Genomic DNA, 14,988 nt, shown 5'->3' with positions numbered 1-14,988 from the left:
GGTCACATCTGGCTTCAGCCCAGGGCACCGAGGCAGGTGGGCAGGAGCAAAAATGAAGTGTCCTCAGTATTTTGGGTCTGAGCCTGACCTGCTGGTGACACATGATGATCTGGGTGATAAGCCAACATTTTGATTCAATGTCAGCCCAAAAAAACCATCCTGGAGTGAGTAACATGCATTCCCTCAGACCAGACTGCTCTCCTGAACCATCAGTGAACCCCAAACCCACACTGGGCAATGCGGAGTGGAAGGTGTGAAGTGTGTTTTGATGCAAAACAGATGTTTTAGATCAAAAACATATTTATTTTTTCTTTTTGCGCTTTTAAAATGTTCTCTGGGATGGGGCAGAGAAAGAATGCTCTGTGCATTTTGCAGAGAATCATGTCTGCTATCCAGGAAACCCAAACAAACCAGTCCGGGCTGGGTTTTTGGTAGGATGTGCTATTTTGGTGTGATTTTGACTGGTGTGTGCAGGTTCTCCCTCTGAAGTCTCATCTCAGGGAGTGAGTGATGTGCACCCCAGGAGAGCCCAGCACACAGGCCCGGCCCTGCCTGTTTCCTGTGGCTGCTCCCTCTGCACCAGGAGCCTCGGTGGCACTGGCACAGCATGGCACGTCTGTTTCCTCCACTGACTGGAAAAGGCCTTGGTCAGCCTTCTTTGTGGTTTTGGATGGTGACTTGTGAATTTTGGAGAGCCATGGGGTGCAGGTCTGGTTTTCCCACGGGATTCCAGCTCTGGGTGGAATTGCACAGGCAATGGGAGCTGTGGTTGCTCAGTGGGAGCAGAGCAGGGCCAGGTTTTCCCAAAACCTGGGAGAGCTGTGCCCATGGCTGGAGCGAGCCCTGGGCTTCGTGAGTCCCCTTCTCACCTGGCTGAAGGTTTAGATCAAGGCTAAGGCACAGGGTTTGGCAGGTCCCACTTTGCCCTGCTCTGGCTCACACCTGGGATGTCTCTGTCTTTGCCATGCAGTCTTCCCCAGAGCTTCCTTACATCCTAAAATGCCTTATTTGAGGTAAGCAGCTCAGCCAGGGGAGAGCTGCCTCTGCCTGGCTTTTACTTGGAACACACATTTCCAGCTTTTGCTTGGAGCACACATTCTAAATGTTTTTTTCTGCCTCCACAAGGTGAAGAAAGGCCAGATGTTCTCTGCTATCCAGCTCTGAGCACTCTGGTCCCACTGGTTTTATTCCAGCTGCTCGCAGCTTTGTGAGACCCTTCATGTCCAGCCCTAGATGGGGTCAGCCTTCATCCCACCAGCTGGACCCCAGTGATTTCCTGCCCAGCATTACGGCTGGGGTGAGGCTTTTGTTCATCCTGTGAATGGCACAGCCAAAACAGCACTGCCTCTGCCCAGTGCTGGATCTCTGAAGGAATCTGTTGGCTACTAGACCCAGAAATAATGACACCGGGCCTTTTATAGGAGCGTTTGTTCCCAGGTTTATTTTTGGGATGGTAAAGTCTCCTGTGTGACACTTGACTTGTTATTTCTCTGGTCTAACACACCACTGATCACTGTGGTGTTGGTGCTGGGCCGCTGCAGCAAACCCCACAGCGCCATGGTGAGTGTCCCACACAGATCTCTGAGCCATTATCCCTGATATCCACGGCTGTGTTTCCTTACACTAGTCCTGAGTTAAGCCTCTGGCTCCTGCCACAACACAGATCACCCTGGTTTAGTTTACCATGGGCTGCACAACCAGGATCTGTCTGATGCAGGCTGGCACGGTGAGCACGGCACAGAGCAGGCTGGTGGTGCTGGGAAATCAGGACTGAATGGGTACAAGAGAGTCCCCTCCCTACACGATGGAGAACCCATCCTCCTTGGCAGGCACACCAATCCCTTGGAGGCACCAGTTTTTTGAGGATGAATTTGCTGGGATTTTGGAGCAGGGAATACTCTGGTGAAGAAGCTTCAGCCTCCACCAGCAGCATGGGCTGGGCTGGATGAGCCTGCAGCTCGCAGGCAGAGCAGGAGCCCCTCAGTGGCACCCCTGCAGCACCCCTGGAGCTGGAAAAGTGCGGGATCACACAACCAGTGCCCCTCCAGACCATTCCTGCTGGTCACCAGCCACGTCCAACCATCCAGCCGGGCACAGCGAGTCTCCAGCTCCCTCTAATGTTTCTGGCACGAAAGGAAAATCCGCAAGCAGGACAGGCCTGAGCAGGGAGCGGGCGGCCAGGCTGCACGGCCCGGGGGGAAAAGTGTGACGCTGAAACCTGTGGAAGCAGCTGGGCCAGAAAGTGGCGGGGGAGAGTGATGTGTCGAGCAAATGGTGTTAAACAGTAAAGGATGCAGTGTTTTACGAGAGAACAGGGCTGTACTGAATGCCTGGTTATTATTAATAAATGAAAAATTTCACAGGAAAAATAAATGTTCCTCTGAAAAATACTATTTTTAATACTCTAAATAGATACTCTAAAATGCTGTGTTTCCAGCCCTGGAAGTGTTCAAAACACCTGTGGTGACATGGTTTAGTGGTGAACATGGTAGTGGACTCGACCTTAAAAGTGTTTTCCAATAGTAATGATTCTATGGTTCTGTGGTTCTCTGACTCTAAAGGCTCCTACTCATTCCTGCCTGCACTGGGACTGTTAGTATGAGAGCTCTGCATAGGTGTTTCCCAAACTTGTCCACACAAAATGCAGCTTTAAAAATGCAGCAAGAAACCTGACAGCACAGAACGCAGCAGAAATGGGTATTGATAACACAATAAAAAAAAACAGGTTGGAAGTTCTCAATCAAAATCAAAAGTGCTGTAGCAGCACTGCTGTGTCCAGCCATAGTGGTTCATGGGGAGATCCCAGAGCTGTGCGAGGGTCTGGAAGCGTGGAATCCACACAAACAGCACACAATCCACACAAACAGCATCCTTCTGTGTGCTACAGAAGCTGTAATGCCAAGGCACAGAAAGAAGAAGGGGCAGCCAGGCCATCTCCCAACTCATGGACCACATGCCTGCTCCTGACTGGGTGTGTGTGTGGCACAGATCAGGGGATGGATAACAGAGAGAAGGGGAATGTAATTACCCTGTGAAGAATAAATCACTTTAACGGTTCAGTTACTGAGATCACAGCAAGGCAGTGGCACAGCCTCTTAATTAATCTTCTGCTTTGCAGCCGGCTCCTGCCCCCATGCAATCTCCACCTTGTGCTGCTTGGCGAGGGGCTGCCATCGGTGGGGACAACACTGGCCAGTGGCTTCTGGCTGAGCAGGTCCAGCAGGGCACAGCCAGGTGAGGAACCAGGGTGCTGTGGCTCCCTGGTTTGTGCAGGGTAACATCTGTGGTGGGCCTGGTAAAGTGGTATCCTGTGGTACTCCAGGCCTGTGTCAGCAGCAGCAGGCAGTAACTCTGAGCTGATTATTGTGAGGAATTGCTGGGCATGAAGCAGGGATCTGGGATGCAGGAGGTCTGGGTCTGCTGCAGAGGAATGGCTGGTATGTGAGATCACGAAGGAAAAACCCCACTTCACCTCCACAGGCCCAAACCTCCTTGACTCCTCACCACCAGCACCGACTCCCTTCAGTCCCTTAACTCTTAACCTCCCCTCTGTGAATTGCAGCCCCACTTGTCATCCCTTCACAAACTGCTCTCTGGGCTCCCTCATCTCTCATCCTCTTCGGAATAACCCCTTTCACAGGATGCTCCCCTTATCCCTCAAAATTGTCCCTCAGGGATTGCTCCCCTTCATGCCCCTCATATTGCCCCTTGGGGAATCGCTATTATCTCCCAAACTGGTTCTCAGGGATTGCTTCTGGCACTTCCCCATATGGTTCCTCAGGGATAAGAGAACCTTATCCCTCCAAACTGCCCCTCAGGGATTACTTCCTTCACCCGCTGCACCCCTCATTGCTCCTCGGGGAAAGGGAATACTCCCTTTTTCTTTCTCCTCAGAGATGGCTCCTTTCACCCCAGAGAAGTGCTCTCATCCTCCTCAGGGATTGCCCCCACATCCCCAAAACTGCCCCTCAGGGACTGAACCTCACCTCCTCAAGGGTTACTAACCGCCTTTGTCCCGCAAACTGCCCCTCAGGGATAGTCCCCGTCCTTTTCAGGGATCAGCCCCTCACTCTCTTTAAGGGCCCATCCCCTCATCCCCCAAACTGACCCCAGGGATCGCCACCAAAACTGCCCCTCTCACTCCTCCACATTGGTTCCTCAGGGTCTCATCCCCTCTTGCCCCAAAATTGCCCCTCAGGGATCGCCCCTCAGCCTCCTCAGGGATCGCTCCCTCATCTCCAAAAGTGTTCCTCAGGGATGGACCCTCATCCTCCTCAAGGATCGCCCCCTCAGAAAGCACCCCCTTAGGGATCACCCCCTCACATCGCCCTCCATCCTCCCACTCCGTGCCGGCCCCGCCCGCCGCCCCACGCCCTCTCCCCGCCCCGCCGCCGCCTCCGCCGCTCCCCCCGTGCCCGGCCGGCGGCGGCGCCCGCCCCATGCGCCGCTGCTGCCCGGCGCTCTGCATCCGCACCGCCATCGACGCCACCGCCATCGACGCCACCGCCGACATCTCCGCCGCCCTCGCCCCCGTCCCCGTCCCGCCCGCCGCCGTGTCCCGCCCGCCGCTGCTGGTGCTGGTGCTGCTGCAGCGCCGCCCCGCGCCGCCCGCCCCCGCGGCCCCGCCGCACAAGATGGCGGCCGGAGGGAGCGGCGGCCCCGGCGGCCTCTCCTCCTCCTGCCCGCAGCCGCCGCCGCCCCCGCCGGGCAACGGGGCCGCGGCCGCCGCCTGCACCAACGGCGCGCCCGCCTCGCCGCCCGGCCTCACCTACAACCAGAGCGGCGCCGCCAACCCGCCGGCGGCCAGCGGAGGCGCGGGGGGCCCGGCGGCGGCGGGGGCGGCGGGGGCGGCCGGCGGGGCGGGCGGTCCCGGCGGGGCGCTGCAGCGGGAGCCGGTGTACAACTGGCAGGCGACGAAGCCGACGGTGCAGGAGCGGTTCGCGTTCCTCTTCAACAACGAGGTGCTCAGCGACGTGCACTTCCTGGTGGGGAAGGGCCGCGGCTCCCAGCGCATCCCGGCGCACAGGTGGGGCGGGGGGCGCGGGTATCCCACGCGTGGGGAACCGGGAGGGGTGAGGGGTGGGGGGGACCCAGCCCCATGGCCCTGCGGGGTGGCCGCGGGTCCCGGGCCTCGGGAGGGTCGTGGGGGCTGGCCCGATGGCCCTGGGGGCGTCCCCTCACGCCCCCCACGCTGATAAAGGGAATCGCCCCTTTATTTGACAAAACTGCCCCTCAGGCATCGCTCCTCCTCCCAAATCACTCATCCCCCAAATTGCCCTTCGAAGATTACTCGTCTTGCTCCCCACGTTATCCCCTGAGAGAATTGCTTGGATATTCCCTCGGGTAATTGCCTTCTTATCCCCCTCACTTCCCATCAGAAATTGCTCTCCTCACCCCTCTACTTGCTCCTCAGGGAATCGCTCCTTTATCCCCCAAAACTGCTTCTTGGTGATTGCTCCCTTTGCTCCTTCATGTTTCTCCTCAGGGAATTGCCCCATATCCCCCAAAACTGCCCCTTGGGATTGCTCCTCAGGGATGGCCCCTCATCTTCTTCACGGATGTTCCCTTTACTCTTCATTAGGGCTGGCCCCTCATCCCCAAAACTGCCCCTCAGAGATGGCCCTGGGAGCGCTGTGGGCCCTCCTGCAGCCTCGGCTGGTGATGTGCCATCGAGTGGGGTGCTGCACCTCCCCTGTGAAGAGAGAAGAGGGGATCACATAACTGCACCCCATATTTCACCCCCTGCTCAGGGACATGTCCTGAGCACGGGACCCCCCACTGTGGTCAGTCAGTGTCACCTCAGAGCTCTCCCAGCCCTTGGGTCAGTGTCGTGCCTCTCCTCACGGTCACCAGCCCGGCGTGGGTTTGAGGTGAGAGTGGGTTTAGGTGAGAGTGGTTTTCCCAGAGGGATGGCATGAATGGGGCAGGCACAGCATGGAAAACCCCAAATTCCTGGATCTCACTTGGAAATAACCCTTGGTTTGGTGGGAAGCAGATGAGAGGAGGAATAGTCTCCCAGGTTGCCTGATCCCTCTGTCAGGGATCACCAAAATCAGTGAGAGCATTTGGGATGGAAATGAAAAAACAATGATTTAAGATCCCAGATTTCAGGTACAACATTTTAATTTTAAAATTATCTTTATTGAATCTTCTCCGAAGCTCTGTGATTTGGGGGTTGATCCATAAAGAGTTGGAACAGCTGTGTTGAGAATGATACCTGGGCCTGAATAACCCGTGGAGGTTAATGCTTAAGGCTGAGCTGCCATTTAAGAATTTGCAGCTCAGTGGAGCTGGGATTCGCCTCCACCTGGATGATGCAGATCTGATGTGGCTGATTGACATTCAGCTGGTTCCTTGGGGGAGCTCCAGTAAATCCATGTGTGCCACCCTCTTCCTCCTACCCCGGGAAGGGCTTCCCAAGGAAGAGCTCAGAGATGGGACCACCTTTTAATTGGTGAGGGAGGTTCCTTGGTGTACCTGGCAGTAGCGCTTGGCAAAGGGAGCCTTACTCCAAACAGTTTCAAACTATTGCTTTTCTCCTAAGTGCTCACGTTCCTGGAAGTTTCCCCTTCAGATTTTACCCTTTTCTCTCACTTTTAGAACAAACTACACTTGTTCTAGGCTGGTTTGACTGTTTAGGGTGTCAGCTTTGCTCTCTTATAATTTGAAGCTTAATTAGTATTTGAGTAAGCTTGCTCCTGTCCTGAGAACTAGGCTTGCTGGGTGGGACAGGTGATGTTCAGCCCAGAAATAAATGGAAAATAAGTGAAGCTTTGGGGAAAAAAAACCCACAAAAACAATCAAAAACTGTCCTCAAAATGAGATGCTGCTTAATTGCTCTGAAATTCATCTGATGCTCTGGGTGGTAAAGATAGAATGGAGTGTGTCATGGTGTGACATCCCACCTAAGGATTCTAGAGATTTTAGTAAAACTTGCCCGTGTGATGTTACAGTTGGGATATCCTGGTGATTCATGAAGTACTGCGGTTATTTCAGAAATAAGAGAGCCTAAAATAAAACCACCCAGACCCCTTCTGTGCTCAGTTCTCCCACAGCAGCTCAACAGCAGAAGATACTTTGTGTTGGAATTGAGTTGCAAAGCAACTATGGGCTCAGTTAGAGAGGTGCTGTTTTGCTTCAGCAACCAGGGCAAGTGTTGGTACTTTGTCAGATGTCTGAAATCATAGACTGATGGAGTTATTAAGGTTGGAAAACAACTTTTAGATCATCATATTAAATTATCAGCCCAACACCGCTACATTCACCACTAAACCATGTCCCTAAGTGCCACGTCCACAGATTTTTTGAACACTTCCAGGGATGGTAACTCCACCACCACTCTGGGCAGCCCATCCCAATGCTTTACAACTTTTTCTGCAAAGAAATTTTCCCCAATATCCAACCTAAACCTCCCCTAGCACAATAGTGCACAGCTTCCATGTAATTGTTTCTGAAGTGTGGTTTGTGTAAATTTTCAGACCAGGCCAGATACCAAACGTGGCTGCAGGAGAAGCAACTCCTAAATAGGGTTCTTGGACAGCTCCTTGTGGGGCCTTGAGGAGTGGTCTGCAGGATCCTGCCTGCCATCCTCAATATGACTTCATGATGTGCTGGGAATGGCTTTGGAAGCACAAATAATCCAAGAGATGCAGTCTTGTGGGAGATGGAAGTGATGGTGCAGGTGATTCCTGGTCAGGCTTCTCCTGGATGGAGCTGAGGGAATGTGGAGGGTTTGTAGGTTGAGGTAACAAAGTGGTGTGTGCCTCGTGAGCACAGGTGATGTCCACAGGTGCTGGTGCCAGGAAGAGGTTTCTGACACAGCTGTAGGTTCAGGTGTGTTTCTGAGTTCACCTGGCAAATTCAGTTAGTAGCCTTAATGTGGAAGGAGGGGAGATTTAGATTAGATACCAGGAAGGAATTGTTCCCTGGGAGGGTGGGCAGGCCCTGGCACAGGGTGCCCAGAGCAGCTGTGGCTGGCCCTGGATCCCTGGCAGTGTCCAAGGCCAGGTTGGACGGGGCTTGGAGGAACCTGGGACAGTGGGAGTTGTCCCTGCCCATGGCAGGGGGTGGAACTGGATGGGCTTTAAGGTCCCTTCCCACCCAGACAGTCTGGGATTCTGTGGTTCAGCAGTTTGTATCAAGGCACAGAGACAGACAAAAGAAACCTCACAGAGCAACTAAGAGCAAACATTCATTTTGTGTGTGAGAGTCCAGTTTGTAGATAAAAGGTGTAAATGGTTTTGACTGGAGGGTCACCTGTCCAACTGTCTGCAGCCCTGAGAAGATCAGGTGTTTCTCACCTGGAAGAGGCTCCAGACCCTGTTGAAGTTCCTTGCCCACCCTGAAGCAGGCCCTGTCTCTGAGCCTTCAGCTTGTCCCTCTTGCTGCTGAATCAGCCATGAAGAAGATGGGATGGCCTTAATTTTTTTTGGTGCCAAGGTTGGGCTGAGCAGCTGCCTCGAAGCTTCACAGCTTCATGGCCAAGGTCAACACATTGATTAGACCCAGCAGTAAGAGGGAAGGGTTTTTTGTTTTTTTCCACATCTGCTCCATGGAGCACAATCAATGGGATTAGAAATGTCTAAACTTTAAATACATAATTAAACTATAAATACATAAAAACATAAATACATAATTAAACTTGTTAATTGGCCAGAAAACAGGGCCTGAGAGTGAGCAGGGCAAGCATGTGGAGATGCAACCTTGTGTGTGCTCCAGCCTGGGAGATCTTACAGCTTGGGGACAGCCTGAGTAAGATTTTGGCTGTTGTTCACAGGAGTCTCTTTGGAGCCCATCCTGTCTTTTCTTGGACACATATTCACTCAGTTCCTGCAGCATCGTGTGCCGAGGTGTCCATGGCTCCTGCTCCTGTGCAGGGCTGCTCCTGCCTCCTGCTCCTTTCACCCAGGCTCTGCATCCTCTGCAGCCAGCGCACCAGCAGCAGCTTCTCATCACCTACGGTGTCACCAAGCTCCAGCATGTCACGTGTTGCTCTGTTCCTGTGCCAGCTCTTCTGGAATAGATATTTTAAGGTTTCTCCGCAGTGGTGCGGATGGAGGAGGGAGCTGTGCAGCAGCAGTGGGGTAGCTGTGGGTTTTGAGTGGTTTATTTGTGTTAGTGTAGTGCCTGGAAAGGGAGCAGCACTGGTGGGTGGTGCAGATGAAACCAGGTGACAAGTGGAGGTGCCAAGGTGAACATGAAGCACTGAAAGTTGTGACAGGAAGCAAAATAGCAGAAGGAAAGATATTTTCTTGCAGGCCTTTGACAGCCTGTAGAGTCAGCTTTGGATCCTTTTGAAGACAATTCAAATTATCCTCAAGGAAGTTCCCATGACTCTTATTGCTGACAGTCAGTTTATTTTGGCTCTTCCTGGTGCAAAGGGAATGAGAAGAAATCAGGTGTTGCTTCTTAATTCTTTAGTTTTGTTTCTGCATATTTCTCTGCCTGCTTTCAGTAGTCCACTCTGTTTTGGCCACAAAAGTATTTAAAAATAACTCTGTGTTGGATTTTCCCATCTGAAACAAACCCCATCTCTTCCTCCTGCAGACCTGCATGGCTGGGGGAAGCTGGTGGATTGTGTAGGAGGAATGGTGTGCATCCCTGCTTTTCCTGGAGTGTCTTTAGAGCAGCTTTAAATGCATTCTAGGAAGAGTAAGAAAACACTGGATACAGAGGGATTTTCTTACGTTAATTATGTTCTCTTAATGTTTTAAGAGAAATTAAAATGTGGAGTCCTGTGTTTCTCTGGCACCTCCCAGGATCCTATTAGGGCTCAGCAGTTTACAAAATCCAACTTATTTGTCCCCGACTGAAATGGAAGCAAACATTTGAGAGTTTTTTTAAATGAATGCCCTTTTCAAGTAGCTTCTGAAAGCTCTTGCTCATTGAGGCCCTATACTGTGCTGGCTGTGAGAATGAAAATTTGAGAGTGCAATTAATATATGTTAATTTTTAGTATCAGACAAAGCCAGCAATTGTTTTGCCACCATTGCTGCTTTTGGGAGGAACAAGGATTTTTGTTTCATCTGGCAGCTCTGGTATTGTGAGGAAGGTTTTTATTTGTTCTTGACATTTTTCTTGAGAATGGTTTGACAGAAATATGCATGTGTATATTTTTTTGTAACCACTGTGGTTTGTCCTGAGCTCCCTGGGCCCATCAGGAACAATAAGCCAGCTCGTCAGCCAAACTCCGTCATAGCAAATGAGCCTGGCACATCCATGGAGCTTCACTCCATTGTATCCCTGGGAAGCTTCCTCTGGATGGGAGGGGAGTGAAAAGTGAGAAAATGAAAACATTGTTTAAATTGAAATTTCCTACTTTTTAAAAGGTCATTTCCTATTAAATCTGACTGAAATTCCCCCTTAGTGCTATACATTTCTTGGGCTGGAGTTTTCTGCCCCATGCCTGCTGTCTTGTATGGATTTCTGCCTGCAGTTTTTGCTGCTTCTGTGGAAGTGTGCATCAAACCACTGCAGCAAGGAATATTCCAGCTTTTTCCTTTTTATAGTTGGTAGAGAAGTGGTTGTAGTCATCAGCAGCCAGGGCTGCTGTGCTTCCCCACACTGCTGAGCTGTGGCCTTCAGTTTAACTTCAGGGAGCTGCATGGTGGCAGACACAGGAATCCTTCATGGCAAAAGCTCATCTCTGCATTTTTGAACAGGAAAGTTCTCACAATGGCTTTCTAAGTCCTCAGGCAGGTACAGCAGCTTAAATATACACAGGCTCCTCAGCAGCCCAGGCCTGGGCCTCCTCCTAAAACAGGAGATGTTGGAATCATCTTGTTTGCATGGGAGTGCTGGGACATAAATTTTTGGTCTCAAACCTGTTTTGTGCAAGTTCCTGCTTCCAGTCTCTTTAGAGCCAACAATGACCTTCTCTGTGCCAGTAATTACCACGTAAGCTCCCAGCAGTGCTGAAGGGTTTGTGTGCACCTCACTGTGCTGCTTTGCTCTGGGGGAGGTTTGTTCCTCGCTCTGGGCTGAGCCCAGAGCAGATTATCCATCCGTGGAAAGATGCAGCAACATGCCTGGGGAGGGCAGCTCCCATGCCAGGGCTTGGGATCTGCAGCTCCTGGTGCTGCTGCTGGGGCAATTTTGTGTTTTGGGAGCTTGCTCTGCTGTCACCAAAGATGTGTGCCTGGGCCTATGGAAGAGGATGGGTAGTGTGCAGTGACAAGTTTTCCATAAATGTTTCCAGTAGGTGACTGTGGGGAATTGCAACAAAACTTGGTCTCTGTTTACTGGAAGAACTTGAACTCCCTAACTTTGCTGTTTCTTTGCTTCTCAACCTTGGGATGATATGTAGGCTCCTACGGGGACTTTACAAAGCAGCAGTGTGTGTTCTATTCCATAATTCCCAAAATCTGGCCTTTGGGGAACCATTACCGTGCTGTATGCCAGGGCTCAGAAGGAAGTTCCTTGCAGCTTTGGTGCTTTGCAGTTAAGAAGCAGCAAGCCTGACCCTCCTTGCTCTTGCAAAACACTTGTGCTTTAACTCCACAAACGATTTGCTTTCCCTGAGGGTGGCTTTGGGGATTAGCAACCAGCCTGGGTTTTTTTTTTTTGGAATATAATATGATTTAACATAAGGTTTTATTTGCATGTTTGTTTTTTCCACCTTAGGTTCGTGCTGGCCGTGGGCAGCGCTGTCTTTGATGCAATGTTTAATGGTGGGATGGCCACAACCTCCACAGAGATTGAGCTGCCTGACGTGGAGCCTGCTGCCTTCCTAGCTCTGCTCAAGTAAGCTGCTTCTAAAGCCCAGGATAACTGGGATACACAGATTTGGTGTAGAAAAAAATGTTTTAAAAGTATATGTATATATTATGGGCCACTGTATTATAGCCTCTTATTCATTAATTGATTTGGTTTCATCCAAATGCTCTTTGAGAGAAGAGGGGAAAAGTGATCTTCTGAAAGCTCTGTAAGTTAAAAATACTTGGAGCTTGCTTAGGTCATGAACGAGTTGTAACAGGTAAGCAGGGGTGTGTAATAAATGTCAGCCATTCCATGTGATATCACCCTTTGTGTGGGTTTTATTCTTCTTTTGGAGAGCTGGGTTTGAATTTACATTTCCAGTGTGTGTTGCAACTCTGTGTGCTGGAGAAGGAGGAGGAAGGGGCTGTAACATCCTATTCACCAATTCCTTTAAGCTTGGCTGGTGCTGTACAACATCCAGCAGCAATCCTGAATGGATGATGGAAAGTCATTGTCCTGTTTCTATAGGATTTCTGTAACCTACTTCCAGGGGTTTCCAGTCCTGTGCTCTTGACATGTTCCCCACTCGCTTCCTACAGGGAGCAGTCACTATATATAGCTCTGGCACACTTTTTGCTTTACCTTCAGAAAGTGCTTTGGTTTTGCCTGTGCTATCTTGGAATATTTTAAAATTGATCTGGGCTAGAATGAAGGTCCAGAAATGATTTGGAGCCCTGAGCCCTTCCCCTTTAGTTCTCTTTAAAGCAGACACCAGCATGTGGGGAATCCCTCTAATTGGTGTGTGCCTGTCAGCCATGTGGATCTCTCTGGAGTGCAGAGCTTGTAACTATCTTTAAGTCTTAGTGAGGCCCAAATATCCAGTGAATTAGAGGCAAAAATCCTGTTGTTTCCCTGCCAGTGCTGCGATTTCAGCACTTGATTAAACAGAGGGATTTCAGAAGAGACCCATCATCTCAAAAGACAAAGTGATGACTTTAGGTGGATTTCAGCAAAAATATTTCTATTTTTTATGGGAGAAATCATTGGTGGATTACCTCAGTGACTCTGAGCTTGCAGTTATGCTGCAGTAGCTGTGCCCATGGTCCAGTGACATCTTGGGTGCTTAAATCTAGAGCTGAGCTTTTAAATTGCTTTTAAAATGCTCAGAGCTTAAATGTGCCAGAGGAAGTTTGGGTGCTGCTTCCAGGAGAAAGCTGACCAAGTATGGGCTTTGAGTTCCTGGAGTAAAACCAATCCCTCTAAACACTGATCTGGAATGGCAGCTGATCCTTACATATGTCTCTGGACTTGATCCAAGCCATGATCTAATGCTGTAGGATCAGGGGCTTATCCAGGGACAAAGTGCCCACCCTGAATGTTCTGCAGAAGGTCCCATCTGGATGCTGGATTTTGATGGAGTTTGTGGGCTAGTGACCTTTAATAGGTCTGCTGTAATTGTGTATGAGATTATTTTTCATTATTATTTTCATGTTAACCCAAAGATGAGAACACTGATGACAGTATAAATGTTCTTTTAAATTGTACTGGGCTTTTTCACAGTTTGAGCCTCTCTTGTTGTTTTCGTGCACACTGGACTGTGGTAGACAGAAATACTGACACAGTCACTGAAGTAAACAAATAATTTGTTTTAGAGCCACTGTGTTCTTTTAATCTTGGAATAGAAATGATTGCTCAGTGCAAATGGGGATGGGAAGGGATGTGTGCAAAATACATTGATGAACGTGTGGCATGATGCTGCTATTGACAAGTGCCCTGGAGCTGCACAAAAGCCTGCTTTCAGCAGTGAGAGTGCTTCCCTGCCTGTGGATCATACTGTTGATGCTTCCCTGAATGGCATCATGGTCTTCTCTAGCTGGAGGAGCAGGAGTTCCTCTGCTGCAGATGGGAATGCTGCCTGGCATCCCCCTGGAAGAGCCCTGCTGCTGCATGAAGCTTCCAGGAGTAGCAGCCACACAACCTGCTGCTGTGTCCCCTTCAGAGAAACACAGAGCAAGAAACTGCTGGAGTTTCCAAAACATCCCCTGGAATAGGAATGCCCAGCACAGTTAACACAATATTACATCTCTGTGCTTTGTGCCTTTGATATCGTGACTGGCAAATGCTCCACTGGTTAAAGGAGATGCAGTAAAAAAAAATGCTGCATGGGCTGTTCAGCCTGGAGAAGAGAAGGCTCCAGGGAGAGCTCAGAGCCCCTTGCAGGGCCTAAAGGGGCTCCAGGAGAGCTGGAGAGGGACTGGGGACAAGGCCTGGAGGGACAGGACACAGGGAATGGCTTCCAGTGCCAGAGGGCAGGGCTGGATGGGATATTGGGAAGGAATTGTTGGCTGGGAGGGTGGGCAGGCCCTGGCACAGGGTGCCCAGAGCAGCTGGGGCTGCCCCTGGATCCCTGGCAGTGCCCAAGGCCAGGCTGGACGGGTTTGGAGTAACCTGTGGAAGGTGCCCCTGCCCATGGTAGGGGCTGGAACAAGACAGTCTTTAAGGTCCCTTCCAAGCCAAACCATTCTGGGATTCTGTGATAAAGCCTAACACCAGTGCATCACTGGTTTTACTGAGCTCAGCCTCTCAGTTCCTGCCGTCTCTGGTCAGTGAGCTCAGGTATGCGGGGGTTCAGTCAGGTTTCCTTTGTTTTTCAGGTCATGAATGTGCTTCCTTGTTTTGGCCCAACAGTGAAGGCTGGTGCTTTGCTAAAGCATGGCAGTCCTTGTTTTTCACTGCAATTAACTCTTGCTTTATGCTGAAGTTATATTGTGAGCTGCACTTAAACTTCTGTGTCATGAAATTAAACAGTTCAATCTATAAAGTGAAGAGATGAGAAAGGGGAGTGTGGGTAGAGCACCTCATGTGCAGTGGATGGATATGTCTGAGGGCTTCTCAGCACTTCTGAATTAGTAGTGTAAAATGAAGTTTCTCTACCGAGGGATGAAGGCAAGGTTGAATCATTGTCCTTGTTTATTCTAACTGAAAAGCCAAAAATAGGAATTTTAAGGGGTGCACTTGGCCAGAGACTGTTTTACCCTGGTATAAGAAACAGGCCAAGAGCTCACTGGTGGTAGGATGCAAGGCAGTTTGAGCGGTTAAAAGTTACACTGTAAAATGTCTGTTACAAAAATACCCCAAGAACTTGGTAAACCAGAGTCAGTGGAAAGGATGTGAAAACCCTTCGATCTCCAGCAGAGGAAATGGACCAGGATGACAGGCAAAGGCACAAACATGTTTTCTATGAATTGCAGGGGTTTTACCATTAACAGGGTAGTACTAATTCACCATAAC

The 14,988-nt window shown here is 50.4% G+C and overlaps 1 protein-coding gene and 1 long non-coding RNA gene across 4 annotated transcripts in view; one reads left to right on the top strand and one right to left on the bottom strand.

The window, feature by feature from the left end:
* Positions 1–1,413: 1,413 nt before the first annotated feature.
* On the bottom strand, positions 1,414–4,610 carry LOC147649324 (uncharacterized). Its single transcript, XR_015279119.1, has 2 exons — positions 4,475–4,610; positions 1,414–3,420 (listed from the first exon to the last, which is right to left on the bottom strand). It is a non-coding gene; the product is annotated as an uncharacterized LOC147649324 (long non-coding RNA).
* Positions 4,425–14,988, top strand: part of BTBD2 (BTB domain containing 2) — a 25,041-nt gene continuing 14,477 nt past the window's right edge. The window contains exons 1-3 of one of the 3 annotated variants that reach the window (XM_086862442.1): positions 4,612–4,684; positions 4,887–5,026; positions 11,623–11,742. In XM_086862442.1, the coding sequence (XP_086718568.1) occupies positions 11,660–11,742 (83 nt within the window). In that variant the 5' untranslated portion in view covers positions 4,612–4,684; positions 4,887–5,026; positions 11,623–11,659. Of the gene's footprint in view, positions 5,027–11,622; positions 11,743–14,988 lie in introns of all 3 variants that reach the window. The other 2 variants (XM_086862441.1, XM_086862440.1) reach the window with 2 other exon arrangements.

This window comes from Cyanistes caeruleus, chromosome 25 (assembly GCF_971803275.1).
Source record: "Cyanistes caeruleus chromosome 25, bCyaCae1.hap1.1, whole genome shotgun sequence".
In the NCBI taxonomy this organism is placed as follows: domain Eukaryota; kingdom Metazoa; phylum Chordata; class Aves; order Passeriformes; family Paridae; genus Cyanistes; species Cyanistes caeruleus.
This window is presented reverse-complemented; position numbering and strand designations above follow the sequence as displayed.